This window comes from Electrophorus electricus, chromosome 2 (genome assembly GCF_013358815.1).
Source record: "Electrophorus electricus isolate fEleEle1 chromosome 2, fEleEle1.pri, whole genome shotgun sequence".
Classification (NCBI taxonomy): domain Eukaryota; kingdom Metazoa; phylum Chordata; class Actinopteri; order Gymnotiformes; family Gymnotidae; genus Electrophorus; species Electrophorus electricus.
In genome coordinates, this window is record NC_049536.1 from 10,512,536 (window position 1) to 10,533,036 (window position 20,501).

A 20,501-nucleotide genomic window follows, 5' to 3' on the forward strand; every position below is an offset into this window, starting at 1 on the left:
TTCAATTACAGTAGAATCAGTAATGTAACAAAATAAAATTCTGTTTACCAAAGTTTTGTATGTTTGGAAAATATAAGGACTATTCCCTTATGAATACTCTATGAACTAATTTCCATTATTTTAAACATTTCCACATGATATGCGTCAATAAAATCTCATTGTGGATATTAACTAAAATCGTGGAATTTTTATGGCTGTATTGCTTATGGAGCATGTAACTATGAATAGGCAAAGGGATATTGTTATTTATTTTTTCTTTTTCTTCTTTTTCAGAAGATTTTTTTTCTTCTATCCAATAAAATATTTTTCTTGTATGATTTTTCTACTAGGCCTTTTTTTTGTCTAGACACTGGAGTTTATGAGTAATTGCAATACCACCACTAGCTTCTCCTTCCCAAACATCTTGGAACAGGTTATCTTTCAGCTTACCTTTAGCTCAATATGTATGAACCTTTTCTGAAAGACTATGTGGTTAAGATGTTCAATTACTTGCTGCTGCCAAATCAGTGGCTATTAACATCCTCATTTTCCAAAACAGCCGCTTGGCTCCTGAACATTTCTTCCAAACCTTATATTACACCTGTGCTTAATGACCTTCATTGACTCCTATAAAGTAACACATTCACTTAATCATTATCCTCACTTGTACAGCAGTCATCAGCCTCGCTCTTTCCAGTCTGTCTGATTCCTTTTCTCTCTACCAACCATGTTGCACACTCGGGTCTTAAATCTCTGACTTCTTTACTATTCTTCTAAACATTTTTGCAAGCCTTATCTAGAGCTGATCAGCAACTATGGATTTCTCTTCCCCTCACTATTAGCCACTCCTTATCACTTTCTGAATTTAAAATCCAGTTTTTTCAGACACACAGCCCTTATCCTTCTAAACCCTTGAACTGTCAGTGTGTGTCACTGTAACGGTGTTCAGTTGTTTCCCTCTAATTTAAGAATGTATTGTAGTGAGGTTGAGTATCTTAAAGGTGCTATATAAAGCAAATGTTTTATTGTCATTATGACATGCTCCCTATGTGCAGAGGAAATAAAACTTCCACTATTTCCTTTCTAATGCCATCAATATGCAAAGAATTTTGACTACCAAAACTGCCCGGAAAGTTTACTTTGGTAGTCTACGTTTATTAATACCAAAAATACTAGATGGGTATGATTTTACTTATTCATACGTGACGCTGCCACAACTAAGATATTTTTCGCACGTACTGTAGCTAATTATTTTCTAGTGGTACCGCCACTTCGATAGAGGGCGGTATTGCACTGAACAACGCACGCCTGTCTACTCCGTTAATAAAAGTTATTTTAGCTAAAATAGCTAGATTACCTACCTCTACCAGCATTGTGGCAGAGGCTCTGGACAGTGGGAGACGGACGACTTAGCTAGCGGTGTCGTGGTAAAGAAGGGAAATAGTGTTGTTTACACTAAATCTGTCACAGTTAAATTAATCACAATGTCTAACGAAACTGAAATTGCAAATCAAGCTATGGAGGAGGCGACCACGGAGGAGCAGCAGGTTAGCTGATCAGAACTCACAACGTAGCTAACTAGCTAGGTCGCTAACCTAGCTTGCTTGCTAATTGTTACCATGATGTCCCGAAGCTAATGTTAGCTTAGTCGAAAGCAAATGCATCATATCACCATAGCTAAATATACTGTTATGCCAAGTCATTAATTAGCTTTTTAGATTTATATTACCCCGCTTTAGCTTTTTAAATTGTATTAATTTTGGCAATGTTGTCTAACTTGCCTGGCTAGCTAGCTACAATGCTCGATACCTTGCAAGTTCCAAGGCGTAGGCTAGCTTTGTATTTGTTATACTCTGTTATTGGATAGCTTTGTTTGTCTTTTTTTTGTTGTTGTAGTTGTTTATCTGGTATTTGCTTAGTTAATGCTTGCAGTCTGTATTAACAATATCGTATTTTGCAGGAGATGCAGGATAAGGTTGTGAGTCCCGAGAAAGCAGAGGAAGCCAAACTAAAGGCTCGGTACCCCCATCTCGGCACTAAGCCTGGCGGGTCAGACCTGCTGAGGAAAAGGCTACAGAAAGGGGTATGGTTCCATCCCAAAATAACTGACCAGTGTTTTTTACAGACTGATGTGTCAAACACTTTTTGGGGGAAGCTGGTGTCGTGATGGGGGGGGGGGGGTATCAAACCAGACCAAAAACATTGTAATTGTATCTGTATAACCTAGTTTTTACTCTTTTTGCAGCAAAAATACTTTGATTCAGGAGATTATAATATGGCCAAAGCCAAGATGAAGAATAAACAGCTTCCATCAGCCACAGCTGAAAAAACTGAGATCACTGGAGACCACATCCCCACACCTCAGGATCTACCCCAAAGGAAGCCCTCACTGGTTGCCAGTAAACTGGCTGTCTGATATGAACCCTGTGGACTTTGTGTCCCTTTACCATTCCTAGTGTCTTGAGCTTGTTAATACCCCTTTCTCCATTTTTCTATTTTTTCCCTTGCCTCCACCCCACCCCCTTATTGCCTGTTTAATTGATTGGGAAAACATTTTGATAAAATTGAACACTTGTTTGCTGGGTGCTCTCTTAACCTATTCATCTGTGGTATCAAGGTTTTGGCTGTAGAAGTAGATGTAGCTATAAAGTCTACTCTCAGGTTTAAACACACTGTAATCTTGACTTGAACAAACATTTTTAGGATTTTAGATTTTTAAGTACTCACTTCCCTGCAGTGATTTATGTGTATTTTGCTGTTTGATTGAAAGGCTTGAACAGATCTCATTTGTCTAAACTATGTCTCGTGAAAAGCAGAGGGATTTTTTGATTAGCGCTGCTTGCCTCCTGTCTGTGACTTGTGTTAACGGCCTTAATTGTATCTGGCACAGTTTCTCCTGGGCAATATTTGCCCACTCTGGGTGGGTGGGGGGCATTTGTGGCTTTGGTCAGGAGCTTGTGCTGATATTTCATCTTCTTTCATCTCTTATGTCTTCTAGTTGGTGCAGCAAATAATATTCAAACTGCACAAGCACTTAGTCACAACTGTGCCATTTGTTTTGTAAATAAAATAGTTTTGCACATAAACTTACAGATCTATGTTCTCTTGTCATCCCTGTATCTGCACGGTGGTATGCAGAGTGATTTTAAAAAAAAAAAAAAAAAAAGCTGACAGACTACTTTTTAGTCTGTTTATCTGAATATTGGTGGCCTAATAAGCATATTGTTCTCCCTTGTCATAGATGCATAAACTAATTTGCATTTTAATGTGACCACACAAACTTGCAAAAAATTAATAACTGATAAATTCACTAGAAAATAAATTCTGACTCCTTTCACTGTCCAAAGTGCAAATGAGCAGTGAATGTTTTTCCCTTGTAATTTCTATGTCCTGTAATGTTTATTGACAAAGTTAGTAGAGGTGTTTAGTCTTTTTGATAAAATATTTTTAATTTTCAAAGCAGTGGATAAATAGATACTGCAACTTGGAGGTAGACTACCGAGACTGTCCACTCCCAAAAGTATTGCAACTGATTTCAAAAGACATAACATGAATTAAAATTTAAGCTTTGATTTAATGCCTGTAAGTAGGAAAATCACAACCTTTAACTTATGTAGCTAAATGTTGCATACACTACAGGTTGTGCAGGTGCTTAAAATGACATTTATTACATCAAAGTAAACATTTCAAAATGTGTCTGTATTTACACTGCCTGTTAGTCATTTTAGAATTATGATCTTACTATCCACCTAATATGTCTTGGAAAAGAAACAGGTTACTTTACGACTGGGTGGCGATTTTTGCACAACTTCAGCAAGCAGCGGTTTATCATAGAATCCATTAAGCGTTATACCCAGAATGCCTAGAGACTTTGTAAGGATGATCTTAAACTCGCCTGCACTCATACAACTCATTAAAGAGTGCATGGCAAGTTCATGGAGATTACAGATGTCGACACTTGTGAATGTTCGCCACATGAAGAACTACGTCCTATTCCTAAAATAAATTATAATAATTTTTTAGAAAGCGTTATGGCATCGCCGGCTCTGTATTCAAAGGTAAATCATTCCATTTTATGCTGTTTTGATCAGTGCATCGGAAGGATCTGTACCTTCACTGCCAGTGCACTCGAGTGCTCTCTAAAGCTCTGCAACAAACAGCAATTGCCCTCAATATGCGTTTAAGTTGGTCTGTAATCGCTTTTTTTTGTCTTTTTGTTTTTTGGTAACATTATTGCACGTGTCTACATGTCAGTGTAACCTGACCCTAGACGCCAACTGTGTGGCCTACGAAAAAAAAAAACGTCCGTGAACAAATTTTGTGCTAAAGAACCTGTACTACTACAAAGGCAACCAATTTGTATAAACGGCGTTTGTCATTATTGGTTCTATGCTTGAGATGAGAACTCCGAGCCTTTCCTTCTGTAGTATGCTCGGGTTTGGATCACCCACCTTACGGAGGTGTGGATATCAGCAGAGCTGACAAAAGACTACAACCCTGGAGACGGTGCTCTTCAGCTGCAACTGGAGGACGGCACGGTTAGTGGGAAACGTTGCATATGTTCTTTTCTTTCTGTAAATATCGACTCAAATTCTGAACCTGATGCTCAAGCTAGAAGTTGACTTGATCCATTACTAGGTACTGAAGTATTTTTCTTTGCAAGACAAATGAACTAGCTCTAAGTATAGAAAATGCTTTTTACTGAGTGAAGTACAAATGACACCAATATACTCAGTAAAAAAAACAACAGTTATAACAATGAAACTGATGCCAGTATGTAACTGGTCACAAGTGTATCTACATTTGGAAGGAAGAGAAGGGAAGACAAAGATGGTACAAAAATATCATGAGAAGCAAGCCCAGGTGGAAAGAGTGACTTAATTGTGAAAGATGGCAGGAAGTTTGTTTGTGAATACTCAAAATTCTACTGCACAATAATTGAATCCTTGTTTAAAAAACACTTGCAGTGGGATCAAGATATTGAGTCATTTGTGTGCCACAGCTGTCCGTTTAAATTTAGATGTAGCCTGCATATGTCTTACTGATGAGTTAAAGCTGCTTTGCATGTTTTATCCAAAGCTTCGCTGTCCTGCTGAATCCGCAGTCGAGAGGGTGTCTAGCTCAAATGTACTCAAGGCTCCTTTATAAGTCAATTTAGTCAAGCTTCACAAATTGAGGCTGTTAATCTAGTGTCAGGGCCCATGCTTCCATGATCCAGTTCACTCGACTAAGTAGCACAAAATCTGCAGATCCACCACAACGTACCACCACAAAAACTCCAAAAAAGTTTGATATACACGCATCACCAACCATATTAGAAACTACATATACTGCACCTACTGTCACTGGCCATTTTGTAAGGTAAACTACACCTGTCTTAGGTGCATTTTATTTATGTATAATTACAGACTAGCTGATCTGTTTGTCATCTTCCTTTCTAATAAAGTGATTTATTTTTACATAAGTTGTTATTTATGATGGTCATTCCTTTATGGTGTCCTTTGACGTTAATAAAGGAGTTGGAGTATAAATTGGACCCCAAAGGCAACGCTCTACCTCCCCTCCGTAACCCAGACTTCCTGGTGGGGGAGAATGACCTCACTGCCCTGAGCTTCCTCAATGAGCCGGCTGTGCTGCACAACCTCCGCGTGAGATTCATCGACTCAAAGCTTATCTACACGTACTGTGGTGAGTTGCCCACTCTGACGTCAGCTGGTCTCTGGCCATAGTCGCGTGTACTGTAGACTTTGGAGTTGCTTGATTACGTGCCTGGCCCATGAATATTGCACTGCAGAGCTGTGTGCTGCAAACTTTAGTATGCATTTAGATAATTGTGTAGAGATCTTTACAGGCAGCTGTTGAGTCTTTCAGCACTGAGTAATAGGCTGCTAAGAGGAGGAGAGCGCTTCTTGGTAGCTTTATTTGCAAAATTGTCACTTGTGCTGTTCAGTTTCACGTTATTGAGCTACTCCACACTGAAGCTTCTTGGGTTAAATGGCAGTTTCTAATTAGGAATCATCCTGGTGGCCATCAATCCTTATGAGCCCCTGCCAATCTATGGAACTGACATCATCAATGCATACAGTGGGCAGAACATGGGGGACATGGACCCTCATATCTTTTCCGTGGCTGAGGAAGCCTATAAACAGATGGCCAGGTTTGTGACCTTGTTCTAGGCTTTTCAGTTGTTAAAGTTCTCCCCTTTAAAAAGGCCCTATCTGTGTCTTGTACAGTCCAGTTCTAGTTATTATCTTATTGTCAAACACTTCTGTTTCATGCACTTTACTGGTTTGAGGTTCTTTAACACTGTTCACTCACTTAGGACAGGTAAATCTGCACACTAAATTGCTTTGTAAAAGCAATACCTTCCTAATGAGTATAGATAAGCCATTAATCAAAAACCATTTAATAAGAAGTCTAATGCAGTATAAATAGATTACCTTTATACCTGAATATCTTTTTTTTTTTTTTTTTTCTCCCTGTTTGTTTGGAGCACTCCTTTGCTTGTATATTCTGAAATGGATGATCTTGTCCGCTCTCATTAGAGATGAGAGGAACCAGTCCATCATAGTTAGTGGGGAGTCTGGAGCAGGGAAGACTGTCTCTGCTAAATATGCCATGCGCTATTTTGCAACCGTCAGTGGCTCCTTTACCAAGGCCAGTGTGGAGGAGAGAGTGTTGGCTTCCAGCCCCATAATGGAGGTATTTATTTATTGTTATTAATCTTTTAATGTACTGAAAATTAATCATTTTTGAAAGCCTATGGTAGAACAAATGTTAGTGTCTTATCAGATGGGTAAAGCCATAGCAGCCCACTTAACTGTATTACAAATGTGTTGTCTGCATTTTTATGATGAAGCAAGTAAATTTTGTTCTCTATGTACACTCGATACATTCATTACCAGGCCATTGGAAATGCCAAGACAACACGGAATGACAACAGCAGTCGCTTTGGAAAGTATATAGAGATCGGATTTGACAGGAAGCATCACATCATTGGCGCCAACATGAGGACATACCTACTGGAGAAGTCAAGAGTGGTGTTTCAGGTCATTTGTTTATCTTGCTGACTATTCACTGCAGTACTTCACTGGCTTTGGAGGGCCTTTTTTTACTGAGATGCTCATTATTCTGTCCTAATGCTGGATGACTTCCAGAGTAACTTTGCTTCCCTGTTTTTGGCATACTGTTTGGCTATAAAAGCAGAAGCTGGTTATGTCCTAAGTCAAGCTGACTAATAATTCCCAAAAGTCATAATGTGGTCTTTTTTTAAAAACTGCAACTTGTTCTTTAAACAAGCTCAATAACTGATCAATAAGGATCATAACCTTAATGACCATAACCTGCATTTCAGGCGGCTGAAGAACGCAACTATCACATCTTTTACCAGCTCTGTGCTTCTGCTCATCTGCCTGAGTTCAGAGCTCTGCAGTTAGGTATGACACACGTTCTGTGTGATCTACATCAACATGCGGTTCACTGTTCATTAAAGATCATTCAAGTTCATACAGGTTTCAGGAAACAAAATGTATGCAAAAAACCTTGCCTGTTTCATGAAGTATCGCTATGATTTAAACATAAGTGATAAATATGATGAGTGAATAAGCCTGTTAATTGAGATATTCTAGTTAATGGGGAAGATGACACCAGTACAGTAGATTGTCTTATTTCCCCACCCACCCACCTACTGCATCAGCTTGGACCAGTTTCCTAGTACCTTACCCACTTCCCACTGAATGAGCAGTCTCTTTCTGAAGGCAGCGCGAGTGACTTCCACTGCACTAACCAAGGCAGAAGCCCCATCATAGAAGAAGTGGATGATGCCCAGGAGATGCAGGCCACCTGCAAGGCATTCTTACTCCTGGGTAAAAAAGTCTCTTTTTCTCTCTATTGGAGGTAGTTTTGATTTCACCAAATGAAGGCCTCATAGTGGACCAGTCTTGTGCAATGTCAGATTCATGTGAATGATACCTGCAGGAATTGGTGAAAGGCAACAGTTGGATTTGTTCCGAGTCCTGGCAGCCATCCTTCACCTGGGCAACGTGGCGGTGTCGGGGAGAGGCTCAGCCAATTGCAGCATCTCAGTGAGTTTTAGATGGAGAAAATAAAACTGCAGTGAGCATGCAGTAGAGCTCCATTCAGAACACCATTTCCAAAAGGAATTTCAAATCTGAATACCAGTACACATTTTTAAGATCTAGCATATTTATGGAAGAGGGCTTGATCTGAATGGAGCTCAAACTGATGGCCAAAATTTTAATGTTAAGTTGCCTGAGAGTAGCATTGTTTTTGGAAGTAAAACACCTAAACTCAGGTCCTGTTTCTTCACATTTAAATGATGTCATGGTACAAATCTATATGGAATTTATCCTTAATGGTAGTTAGACCCTCTGTAGTACATTTGACTGATGAATGAACTACATTACCAGAAACATTAGTAGAGTGGATCAGTGCTCTTATGTTCTTGGCCTCAAGGAGTGACTTATCACTGTTATAGGCAATCCTTTACCATTATGCAAACGTATATCGTGAACAGCCTGTTTAATATGCTTCTCCCCTTGTTTTTGCTTATGCTATTCAATATTTAGGCTGAAAACAGCCACCTGTCTAAGTTCTGTGAGCTGATGATGGTGTCATGTGAGCCCATGGCCCACTGGTTGTGTCATAAAAAACTGAAGACAGTCACAGAAACCTTCAGCAAACCCCTGTCCAAGGCAGAGGCAATGGACGGGCGCGATGCCTTGGCTAAGCTCATCTATGCCAGGCTCTTCACCTGGATAGTCGGCCAGATCAATCGGGCTCTACATTCGTCCAGCCAGCAGCACTCCTTCATTGGTGTGCTGGATATCTATGGGCAAGTGAAAAGATTTACACATGCTTGTGGCTTTAATATTGAAAACATTGTTGGGAATAGTGTTGTTGGAGGGAGTTGCCCGCTTGATTACTAGGCGTTGTTTTGTTAGTCTAGGATCGATTAATCAAATATTTCATATGTCTAGGTTTGAAACATTTGAAATCAACAGCTTTGAGCAGTTTTGTATCAACTATGCCAATGAGAAACTCCAGCAACAGTTTAATGTGGTAAGTGCGGGATGTTGCATGTGCTCTCCATTATTTAGATAAGCGAAACTATTTACTATTTCTGAAACATCTCATCACCTTAACTTGGACATTTTCTATCCAGCATGTCTTCAAACTGGAGCAAGAGGAATATTTGAGAGAGCAGATCCCATGGACTCTAATTGATTTCTATGACAATCAGACGTGCATTAACCTGATTGAAGCCAAGATGGGACTGCTGGATCTGCTTGATGAGGAATGCATGGTAAACATGTATCCATCCCTCCCTCTCTCCAAACCAAACCAAATGTTCTTTTATTTTATCTTGCGTGTGTACCTTGCAGATGAACAGTGTGATGGTTTTTCACTTCATTGTGGATGCTTTAGTCTCCTAACTTGCCATAATTTCCTCAGATGCCAAAGGGATCAGATGACTCATGGGCTCAGAAGCTCTATAACAGCCACCTGAAGAAGAGCAGTCACTTTGACAAACCACGCATGTCCAACAAAGCCTTCATCGTCCACCATTTTGCTGACAAGGTACAGAAATATTTCTGGTTCAAGAACTACAACCAGAATTCTTTTCATGAGTTTATTCCTTTTTGTTTTCTTATTGTACTTTTGTTTATACCTCAGGTGGAGTATCAGTGTGAGGGGTTTCTGGAGAAGAACAAAGACACTGTCAACGAGGAGCAGATACAAGTGCTGAAGTTGAGTCAGGTCTGTGCAGCCTGGGAGTATTACCCACTCTACCAAGTCACCCGTTAGTTCTGCTCTTGTGAGGAACATGCTATAGCGTAAAGTTGAACTTTGCTGTCAAATTTCATGCAACAGCCATCATGACATTTTGACAGATTTAAAATTTTAACAGGTTAAATTTTAAAAATCACTTAAATTTCATGTGCTTGTGATTTATTTTTTCTAAATTCAATTGGACTGTTTTGTCTATTTAATCTGTTGCCATGGAGAGGCTATATACAGGGTGTCAGTTTATAGATCATTTGTAGTGCACAGTACCACACATCACATCAAGTAAGATGCAGTACGATCTCTCCTGCTGATTCAAAGCTTGGGAATCTGCCACACTGCTGTCGTTTTTGCTGTCACGATCTTTGTGCAGTTGCCATTTTTTCAAGATTTGTAGAATTAACCCCTCCCCCTCCACCCAACTCCCTATCTTGGAACTTCTTGGAAATTTTAGTCTCTGTGATGTCTTTTTGGTGTAGTAAAATGCTTACTCTTAGTATTTGTGAGCGCTGTGAGAGCACTTCTTTGTCATGAGTTCAGACACATGCATAGTTGAGACTTATGTATTACAGCTAATGCAAATTACACGCCATTATAAAGTTCCCAATGGTTTAATTGTGGTTTAGAACAATTTTATCTTGCAGACTAGAAAGTGATTTTAAGACCGGAAATATTTAATATGTGTTGAATAATAATCTGCCTGTATTTAGATTTATTTTATTTTTTAAACAGTGTTCGTTGAATGAATATTAGTGCAGTGTGCACGTGGGATATGTTTTGATTCTGCTCATGTTTCAATGCATCTCCCTTGAAATTCCCTCTTTCAGTTTGCTTTACTGCTGGAGCTCTTCCAGGAAGAGGCAAATGCTTCTGGTCCTAGTAGCATCGCAGCATCTGGCCGCACAAAGATGACGCGTGTGGGGCAGTCCTTCAGAGAGCACAAGAAATCGGTTGGGCTGCAGGTTCGAGGGACAACCCTATACTGACCTTTCATGTTCCTCTAAAACCACCTGTCAGTCCCAGCTGTTTAATTCACCATTCAAGAGATCTGAATTTTGTTAGCCACGGCTGGAGTGTTTGCTTAGCTTCTCCTTCTCTGTTTTAGTTTCGGAACTCTCTCCACTTGCTCATGGAGACTCTGAATGCTACAACCCCACACTATGTACGCTGCATTAAACCCAATGACCACAAATCCCCTTTCATGTCAGTAACCTGAACTTTCATCTTGGATGGCTTAATTAAGATGCATTCTCTGTTGTTCAGATGCATTACAGTTTCTCTCTTGCCCCTTCTTCTTTTTCTCTCTCGCTATCTCTTCAGGATGGAGAACAGTAGAGCAGCGCAGCAGCTGAGAGCGTGTGGTGTTCTGGAGACTATCCGTATCTCGGCAGCAGGCTTTCCATCCAGGTTCATTTATTCTACTCCAAACCAATACAAATGGTTATGACCAACTGCTAAAATGCCTTGGAGGATGACTTTGATGTTTTATAAACACTTTTGTCAGATGGACATATCAGGAGTTCTTCATCCGCTACAGAGTGCTGATGAAACAGAAAGATGTGCTCTCAGACAGAAAGTTGTCATGCCAGAATGTTCTAGAGAAGCTCATACAGGTAACAAGGTTATTTATGTAGTGGTGAAAAAACACTGGACACCAAATGTAAACACTGCTGCTTTTAATTACTTGTTAACTCTCTTAATAGCATATGTTGAATGAGGCTGGCCATGCCGGTCTGTAACATTCCTTTTCGTTTCTCACAGGACAGTGATAAGTACAAATTTGGTAAGACCAAGATCTTCTTCAGGGCGGGACAGGTGGCGTATCTGGAGAAACTGCGAGCCGAGAAGCTGCGTGCTGCCTGCGTCATGATTCAGAAGACCATCCGCTGCTGGCTTGCCCGCAAGAAATACCTGTGTGTCCGCAGAGCTGCGGTCACCATCCAGAGATGCGCACGGGGCCAGCAGGCACGAGCGTGAGTTCCCCCACAAAGCTTTGATTGTTTGAGTATTACCAGTGCCTCTGTTACATTAGACGTCATCCAGCTGCTGTTGGTGGTGTAGCTTTTGTTCAGGGGCAGCGCTGTAACCGGCTTTTACCTTCCTACTGGTCAGCTTTTGTAAGTCGCTGAGGCGGACCAGGGCGGTGGTGGTCCTGCAAAAGTACCAGCGCATGTGTGTAGCCAGGCGGCTGTTCCAGCGCCAGCGAGCTGCCGCAGTGCTGCTCCAGCGTCTGCTCCGTGGCCACGCAGCACGGCTACGGTACACACAGGTAGAGCCCGCGGCCTCCTATAGTATCAGTGTCGGGGTCATACCAAACGCGTGCTGCTATTTTTCAGTTGTTGAGCGTAGGACAATACCAGTTTCAAAGCAATAGTTTTGGTGATTTGTTTAGGTTAAAACATGAGCATAGTCATTACACTGGAATTTATTTTTATACCAGTGTGACAGCCTCAGAGGGTATGGTATTTTGGTATTAACTAATTAACGCTTGACTGAGTAGAATGCAAGTCAGACACTTTAAACTGGCAATGCTGAGAAGAACAGAAAAAGGTCACAACTGAGATCTACACAAATGTAATTAATGTGTTTGCATTAGGATTTAGACCATTATACACAGTCATTTTTAATGTGTTTGTGTGTCGTGTTCAGCTGCGCTGTGAGCAGAAGGCGGTGGTGGTACAGAGGTGGGTGCGGGGCTGGCTGGCTCGGCTGCACTACAAACGTTCTGTGCAGGCGGTCATCTACCTGCAGTGCTGCGTGCGCCGCACACTGGCCCGCCGACAGCTCAAGAGACTCAGGATTGAAGCACGCTCCATCGAGCACTACAAGAAACTCAGCATTGGAATGGAGAACAAGATCATACAACTGCAGAGGAAAGTGGATGAGCAGGTGTGGTGTTATTTCATTTTTGTTTTCATTAATCTTCTAAACTACTTATTAGGAACTGAGGGTCATAGTGGTGGGGGGGGGGTGGAGTCTATCCTGGCATCTCAGGCTGCGTCGTTGTTGTTGTTGTTGTTGTTGTTTGCTTTTTGTTTTTTAAAGTAAGGAGTAAATGTATTTATTTTTTTTTACTGATAAAGGTGCGTGTGTGCATGTGTGTTTATGCTCCCCATGTCCAGCATAAGGAGAACAGGCAGCTGTCTGAGCACTTGAGCGTGGTTGAGAGCACTAGTGTGGCCGAGCTGGAGAAGTTGCGTCACCACCTAGAGACTCTGCAAGGAGTGGAAGAGGATGCACGTCACCTTGGCATCCGGGTGTCTGCCCTGGAAGAGGAGCTGGGATTGGTACATCAGGAACTGGATAGGAGCAGAAAGGTAAGATGTAAGGAATATGCAACAGAAGGGCAGTTCTAAGAGTTTTAACCACTATGAACAAAGTTGTGATGGTGCTCATGCACAGAATAGCAGCCTTAACATCAAGACAACTGAATTATGTCAATAATGAGTTCATGTTCTTTTAGATCTACTAATACTTACTTACTGGCAGGTCAAGAGTCTTGACGTGTCATGAAAGGATAGCAAAGTGTAAAAACACATAAATAAATAGGGGTGTGTGTGTGTGTGTATGTATATAATATAAAAGGGCTTTGATCTTCTGTGCTCTCCTTGAAGGTGGTTGCAGAGCTGAATGAGAAGAATGGTATGCTGAAGAGTGAGAAAGATGAACTGAACAGGCTAATCCAGGACCAGGGCCAGCAGATTACTGGTTGGTCTTATCCCGCTGGTTTCCCTGTCAAGTTATTTTTCCAGTTATATTTTTATTCTCTAATACATTTATAGATAAGCTGGAGAAGACTCATCAGGAATATGCTGAGCGTCTGGAGATGGAGCTAAATGAAGAGCGTACTCACTACCAGAACCTTCTGTCTGAACACCTCCGACTGGAAGAACAGCATGCTGATCTGAAATCAGAGAGAGAGGCTGCAAAAGTAAGGCCCATGCTTTCATAAAATGTTTGGCAATTGAGAAGCTCAGCATATTTAATGCTTAAAATGAGAAATTATTTTTCTTTTTGTGGTCTTTTTCCCTGAGCATGCCCCATTTGCTACTGCCAATGTTCACATCTAGAGAGTTTCGTTTCTCAATTAATGTGCTTTATGCTTCAGTCAGTACTATACAATACATATACCTATTTGACAAATGGTAACAAATATGAATGCACAGCATAACTGCCTTATCTTGCCTTGTAAGGAGGAGGAGCTGAATGGAGGCGTGGACATGGCCCTTCTGCTGAAGCTGCAGAGGCGAGTGGCTGAGCTGGAGAAGCAGAGGCTCCACCTGCAGAACGAGTGCGACTCCAGAGAGGAGCAGCTCCAGCAGGACCGTGCCAATGTAACCACATCAGACCAGGTTCACAACACTTCAGAGGTTGCATGTGATTTCAAAACTGGAATGGTTTTAGTGGAATCCTCCACTTTTGTTATTGGTTACTGGAGCACAATTTAAGTGCTCCATCTAGAATAAAATTTACCCTAAATTGAAATCTCCTTTCCCATCAGCACACTGGCACAGCTTAAGTACACCACTTCATCATGTAGTGCCCACACAGCCCAGAACACATGAATACTGCCTCGCTAAGACCAGGGAAGTCTACTAATGTAATCTCCATCAGGCTGCCACAAGCCTGTCATGCTTAGTGTTACTGTTTTGAGGAACGCCGGCAATTACATCTCTGGTGTGGGGAATAAATGCCTTGATCTGTAAAAAGAAAAAGATATTGTAAGACCCTTTCACATCTTGCTTCAGGAGATGAGCTTTATTCATGAGCATCATTCATGAATGTGTATGCTTTCTGGCCTTCAGGACCTGGAAGAGTGTCAGAGAGCGATAGGAGCTGAGAGAGACTACGAAGCACAGAAGGTAAGACCATATACAGACATGTGTACTGCAGCTTTTGCCTTTAACTGTATTGTATTTATTATTTATGATCAATACTAGCAGTGTCTTATGAATAAAATCTAAAAATGTCTGGTTCACTTACTGGCCATCACTAGTAGTACATTTTTACATGATGCTATGAGCTATCTGTAAAATCTTCAATCTCAGGTTGTGACTTATTTTATTTTTTCACCCCTGAAATATCCATTTTGTGGTCTGCTCCCTGATGACAGCGGCAGGAGCTGGAGGCAGAGAATAAGAGGCTGAAGAAGGACCTGAAGGAGCTGCGGGTGGCTCTCAGTCTTGGGGAGGGCTCAGGGCTGGTGTCCCCTGGAGCTCCAGCCTATAATGTGCTTCTAGAACAGCTGAACTCCACCAATGAGGAGCTGGAAATGCGCAAGGAGGAGGTGCTCATTCTGCGCACTCAGCTAGTAAACCTGGAGGCCTTCAAGAATAAGGTAAAGGCATAAAGGCATGGTCCAGAGATATGGCATTTTTATATATAATATCACACACACATGTACACGTACATGACAGCATCAGGACTAGTTCTGGAACTGTCATTCAGCTATGACGTGAAGCCATTCTGCTTATGCTTACCGCCGGGTCCTGCTCATTCTCTCACTCCCACACCACGTTTCTGCTCTCTTTCAGGAAGCGGCGACTGAAGGTGACTCTGGTCACGCTAGCAGGTACCCTCCTACCACATTCTAACTCTGATCACTTGCTCCCATCATGGCTGCATTCACCACCCTACTAAATCCAGCAATTGTCAGAGACCACTCCTCTCTCTTCATGTGTCTGCGTATTAAGATCCCCAACTCTGGATCTGCATGAGCTAAATGAGGATGGAGAGTTGTGGCTGGCATACGAGGGCCTGAAGGAAACTAACAAGTGAGCTGCAAAGAGACAGTTGCCCATGTCCATTTATGTACAATTCATTTTAAGAAAAGGACCCTCTGTTCCTCATGCACCATATCTGACCTACCTCGCTGTAGGTTGTTGGAGTCTCAGCTGCAGAGTGACAGGCAGGCCCACACTGAGGAATTGGAGGCTTTGAGAGTGGAGCTGCATGCCCTCCAGGAGGAGAGGAAGGAGCAGCAGCTCCTCCTGCACACCCTCCAGCCTCAGGACGGATGCAGGAACGTTGGCCTGGAGTGCGAGATCAACCGCCTCACCCGTCACAACCTGGTGAGATGGAGATGCAGTGAGGCAGACAGAGACAGCTTCCACCCACGTGCATGATTTGGCCCTTCCCTATGTAGCCTCCCCTTTTAGAAATGAGGTCTTGGGTGGGGGGGATTTTCTGTCCTTTAAATGAATGACAGATCATTTTAATAACTGTAGGACCTCATGGAGCAGATGGACAAGCAGGACAAGACCATTCGCAAGCTGAAGAAACAGCTGAAGATTCACCTGAAGAAGGTTGAGGCATCCGACAGTAAGTTCATTACAATAAACCCTATCTAATCTCATGCTATCTAATCTTATGATGAATGTCTATTAGACATGTTGCAGTGGTGCAGTAGTTCATGTGGTGTTTACTGACACATTACTACATGCTGAAAGGCTCTGCCGAGTGCGGTTTGAGTGTAGAGGCTCGGGCGGGTGCAGCTTTGCCGGCGCTCATGCGTAAGGCGCGCCACTGCGAGGGCATGCTGGAGTACAAGAAGCAGGACGAGAGCAAGCTGCTCAGGACCCTCATCACAGGTGACAAGCTTTCATTAAACCAACTCGCCTGCAGTTCTTGCACTCTGACATTTGTGGAATTGAAGTATTCAAATAACCGACAGTTCAAAGCCTGTCCTGGAGCCAGTGAGGTGGCTTTAGACCTCATCTGGGGACAGATTCCTGGGGGAGTAGCTTGTAGTTTGGTGTTTATATTATTGTTGGATGCATGCACTGCTGTATGCCTCAGATATGAAGCCCAGAGCGTCTGCTGTGAGCCTGATCCCAGACCTGCCAGCGTACCTCCTCTTCATGTGCTTGCGTCATGCTGACTACACCACTGATGACCAGAGGGTTTACACGCTGCTCAACTCCTCCATCAACTGCATCAAGAACGTGCTGAAGGTGAGAGAACGAGAATGATGCTGCTCACAGCACGCCCTTTTAGCAGGCTGGTCCTAGGGTGCTGTTATTCCATGGGTAATCCGTTTCTTGCTTGTTCCAGTTGTGTACCACAAAACTAGATTTCACTAATTGAGTTCCCTTCTTTGTTAAGGAGGCGAGCTCATTAGTTTAATGGGTGCCACTGTGGAGAGCCTGAGCACAGGGGGGGATTACAGAATGTCTTTTTGTATGAGCATCTTAGCCCTTAATGATATATACTGTTTTTAGATTTTCACCATTGTAATTAGGATTAAGTTTAAATGGAATTGAATCTGTCCTCTCTTTACAGAAAAGAGGTGATGACTTTGAAACAGTTTCATTTTGGCTGGCCAACACCTGTCGCTTCCTACATTGCCTGAAACAGTACAGTGGAGAAGAGGTAGGTGTGGGTGTGTGTTGTTTTCTATTCTCATGCTTTTTTGTGTGTTTGATCCCTGATCTTTGACCCCTGTTTGAACACTGTTAGGCCTACACGAAGCACAACACTCCACAGCAGAATGAGCAGTGCCTACTGAACTTTGACTTGACTGAGTACAGACAGGTTTTAAGTGACTTGGTGATCCAGATCTACCAGCAGCTCATCAAGTGCATGGAGAACATCCTGCAGCCTATGACTGGTGAGGGCCAGGTTCTGCTCCCTCGGAGCTGCTAATGTTGAACTTTTCTTCCAGTTTCTCTTGCCTCTGTCCTAATGTTTCCCTTACCTTTGCCCTTCTCGCCTAGCGGCGGGCATGTTGGAACAGGACACCATCCCAGGTGTCTTGGGGCTGAAGCCCACTGGGCTTAGAAAGCGTACCTCCAGTTTCCCTGAGGAGGTCTCCTATACACTGGAGTCCATCGTCAAACAACTCGATTCCTTCCACTCCACCCTGGTCAAGCATGGTAATGACCCTGATCTCATCAGACAGGCTGTCAAACAGCAGTTTCACATCATCTGTGCCGTCACACTCAACAATCTGCTCCTGCGCAAGGACATGTGCTCCTGGAGCAAAGGGCTGCAGATCAGGTACTGGCCAGCAGGGTGCACCACTGTGCCATGTCTTATGCACAATAAAGTTTGGACACTTTTTTTGTTTTTGTTTTCTTAATTGAAGTTTTAAGGTGAGCATGAATGAGTGGTCATCTCCAATACATTTTTGTCCAAAGCCCTGTCTAAGCTTGTTGTTATTCTGATTATCTTTGTTTAGAGATAAGGATTGAATTACGGGTCTGGTGTGCGTATGCACAGGTATAACGTGTGTCAGCTGGAGGAGTGGCTGATGGATAAGGGTGTCCAGGGGGGCGGGGTGAAGGAGACACTGGAGCCCCTCATCCAGGCTGCTCAGCTGCTGCAGGTCAAGAAGAAGAGTGGGGAAGATGCAGAGGCCATCGCCACAATGTGCACTGCCCTCACAGCTCCACAGGTAATGACTCAAACACATGCAGAGGTGGGGAGGTATGGCAATGTAGCATGGGGGTTTGTGTTTCAGAGAGACGCGCTGGGGGACGGAGCCATCTCGTGCCCCCATAGTTGATGATGCATTTCTATAATGCACTCTGGAGATGTGAAAATAAGAGGAAGTGCCCTATTGAGTGACCTTAATGGGGGGGGGGGAATGATTGAGTACCCTCTAGAGTGCCTGTTCATGTAATAAATTATGATCCGCCCTCTAGAGCAAGAAAATTCGCTGACGTGTCCCTGATATGCCCTTTTCTCCTTCTAGTGGAGAAAACCTGATGCAGTGCCCTATAAAGTGTCCTTATAATGGTTTAAACTTGACAATCACTCTGGCTGAGGAGAGAGAGAGAGAATATGAAAACTATATAATGTATTAATGCTTTTGGCATGCTGGTGGGGATGCATGTTGTGCAGTAGCTGCCAATTTTTCCACACTGTTTTGTGGAAATTTATTTTAACCTTTTGAATCCTTTTATGTATCTTCTTTCCATGCAAAAGATTGTGAAGATACTCAACCTTTACACACCACTCAATGAGTTTGAGGAAAGAGTGTCTGTCTCCTTCATGAAATCTGTACAGGTGAGTTTTTTGCTCGTGGTGTTGTGCATTACTGGGTGTGCGCGCATGTGTGCGTGTGTTGTAATTTTCTGCTGCACATGTTCTCTTCAGGCTTTCCTGAAGGGCCGTCAGGAGTCTCCTCAGTTGCTGATGGATAGTAAGACCGTCTTCCCCATCTTCCTTCCCTTCAGCCCATCTGCTGTGGCCCTAGAGAACCTCCAGATCCCCTCTAGCCTCAACCTCAGTTTCCTCACATGCTTCTGACCACTGAGCAGGGGGTAGTGGGGAGTCATACCCGGTGCACTTATGAGACGTAAGCTTGGATAACTACATTAGTTGCAGAATGGCCCGTATTACTTTAAAGTGTGTTCCGTTTAGTTGCAGTCTTGAGGTGCATGATTGGTAACAATCTGTTCTGACCATCTACAACAAAACTTGATGTAGCCTTCACTATTTGGAATATGGGAATGTGAAAATGCTGTTTCTGAACATATTTAGAAATGAAGAGGTTAATTCCCTCACCATCTTCAGATGTATTCACCTTCTATTACTAGGCACATGGTTCTGAAGAATCTCACAAAAACTACATTAGTAAAAAATAATTTTTCACCCAATTTTAAGCACGTTTTTTTAAAAAGTACATAGATTAACCTACTTCAGTTTCTCACTAAAAGTTACTTTCCATTAAAAAAATAAACAAACAAAAAAAACAGGCATGTTGCCTGTTACTTAAGTGACAATAGGGATATTGATGTGTCAGCAGATACAGATTTTTCATGCAGTCATGCCTTCCCAGATTGAAGAATTTACTTTTGTAAACTGAATTTAGACTTGGTGTCTGTGGATTTCTGCCTCTTAAGTTTGAAATGAAAAGTTTCTTGAACTCGATGCATCTCTGCTGTATGCTGTTTCTTATCTGGTACATATCAATACATGCTTGCGTTAACTGGGAACATGCAAAATTGATCATTTTAAATATGACTTCATTTCTCTTGTCTACCTTCATGTCCGAGCACCTAAGAAACCAGGACTAGTCTCCTTTAATGTGTCATAGTTGGCAGAAATTGAATACTATTATCCAGTCTTTAGGTGATATGGTGATTAAATTATTGCATTAACTTATTACTGATTGTTTGTTTATTAAAAGATGATTGTGATTGGATGAATTTCAGCCTTTTGTTGAATTTCACTCTCTCTAAAGCTAAAATGTAAAATTTTAATTTGTTTGATAGCCTTGTAATCTGTAATATCTTTCTTTACATTTATATGAATAATAAAGATATATTTTTAAAAGTGCAAACTTTAGAGATACTTTACACACATTTAGGTACAATTTTAAATAAATGTTATTTCAACTAAAACTAAATGCATTATGTAAAAATAAAAGTTATTTTTTTTTACTTCTAAATGTGTTCTAAATCCATTCCTTGTCCCATCGAGTTGTGTGTTTTGTGTTTTGTGGTTTTTTTTTTTGTACTGAAATGTGCAAATTATAGCCTTCATCGACCAATTCTATGTTGCATTTTCATCAGTTATTTTTTTTAATTTTTATTTTTTTGCTTTCAAGAATGTATGAATTCGTGTCGCGGGAGCACACGAGTGAGGATCCTGTTTCTTTTGTTTTCTAAGTCCTTGTTCAAATGAACACACCCCTACTGCAAGCAGGTGTCACAAGACTCGAGGGCGACAGGACGCGAAGTACGTAGGTGTGTAAAGGAAGGTTAGAG

The 20,501-nt window shown here is 41.9% G+C and overlaps 2 protein-coding genes across 2 annotated transcripts; both read left to right on the forward strand.

The window, feature by feature from the left end:
* Positions 1-1,290: 1,290 nt before the first annotated feature.
* arpp19b (cAMP-regulated phosphoprotein 19b) lies at positions 1,291-3,073 on the forward strand. Its single transcript, XM_027021448.2, has 3 exons — positions 1,291-1,526; positions 1,940-2,062; positions 2,225-3,073. The coding sequence occupies exons 1-3, from the start codon at positions 1,464-1,466 to the stop codon at positions 2,393-2,395; spliced, it is 357 nt and encodes a 118-aa protein (XP_026877249.1). The 5' UTR covers positions 1,291-1,463; the 3' UTR covers positions 2,396-3,073.
* A 937-nt stretch (positions 3,074-4,010) lies between these two features.
* myo5ab (myosin VAb) lies at positions 4,011-19,038 on the forward strand. Its single transcript, XM_027021469.2, has 39 exons — positions 4,011-4,037; positions 4,407-4,517; positions 5,496-5,667; positions 5,992-6,136; positions 6,525-6,681; positions 6,885-7,028; positions 7,334-7,415; positions 7,737-7,844; positions 7,957-8,063; positions 8,568-8,833; positions 8,979-9,060; positions 9,164-9,304; positions 9,454-9,579; positions 9,676-9,759; positions 10,614-10,748; positions 10,892-10,989; positions 11,107-11,193; positions 11,291-11,399; positions 11,548-11,759; positions 11,899-12,055; positions 12,436-12,675; positions 12,909-13,103; positions 13,401-13,494; positions 13,569-13,717; positions 13,980-14,120; positions 14,592-14,648; positions 14,900-15,124; positions 15,321-15,358; positions 15,480-15,560; positions 15,665-15,857; positions 16,014-16,107; positions 16,236-16,376; positions 16,585-16,739; positions 17,068-17,157; positions 17,245-17,395; positions 17,502-17,784; positions 18,007-18,181; positions 18,715-18,795; positions 18,886-19,038. Exons 1-39 carry the CDS (start codon positions 4,011-4,013, stop codon positions 19,036-19,038), a joined length of 5,286 nt encoding a protein of 1,761 aa, XP_026877270.2.
* The last annotated feature ends 1,463 nt before the right edge of the window (positions 19,039-20,501 follow it).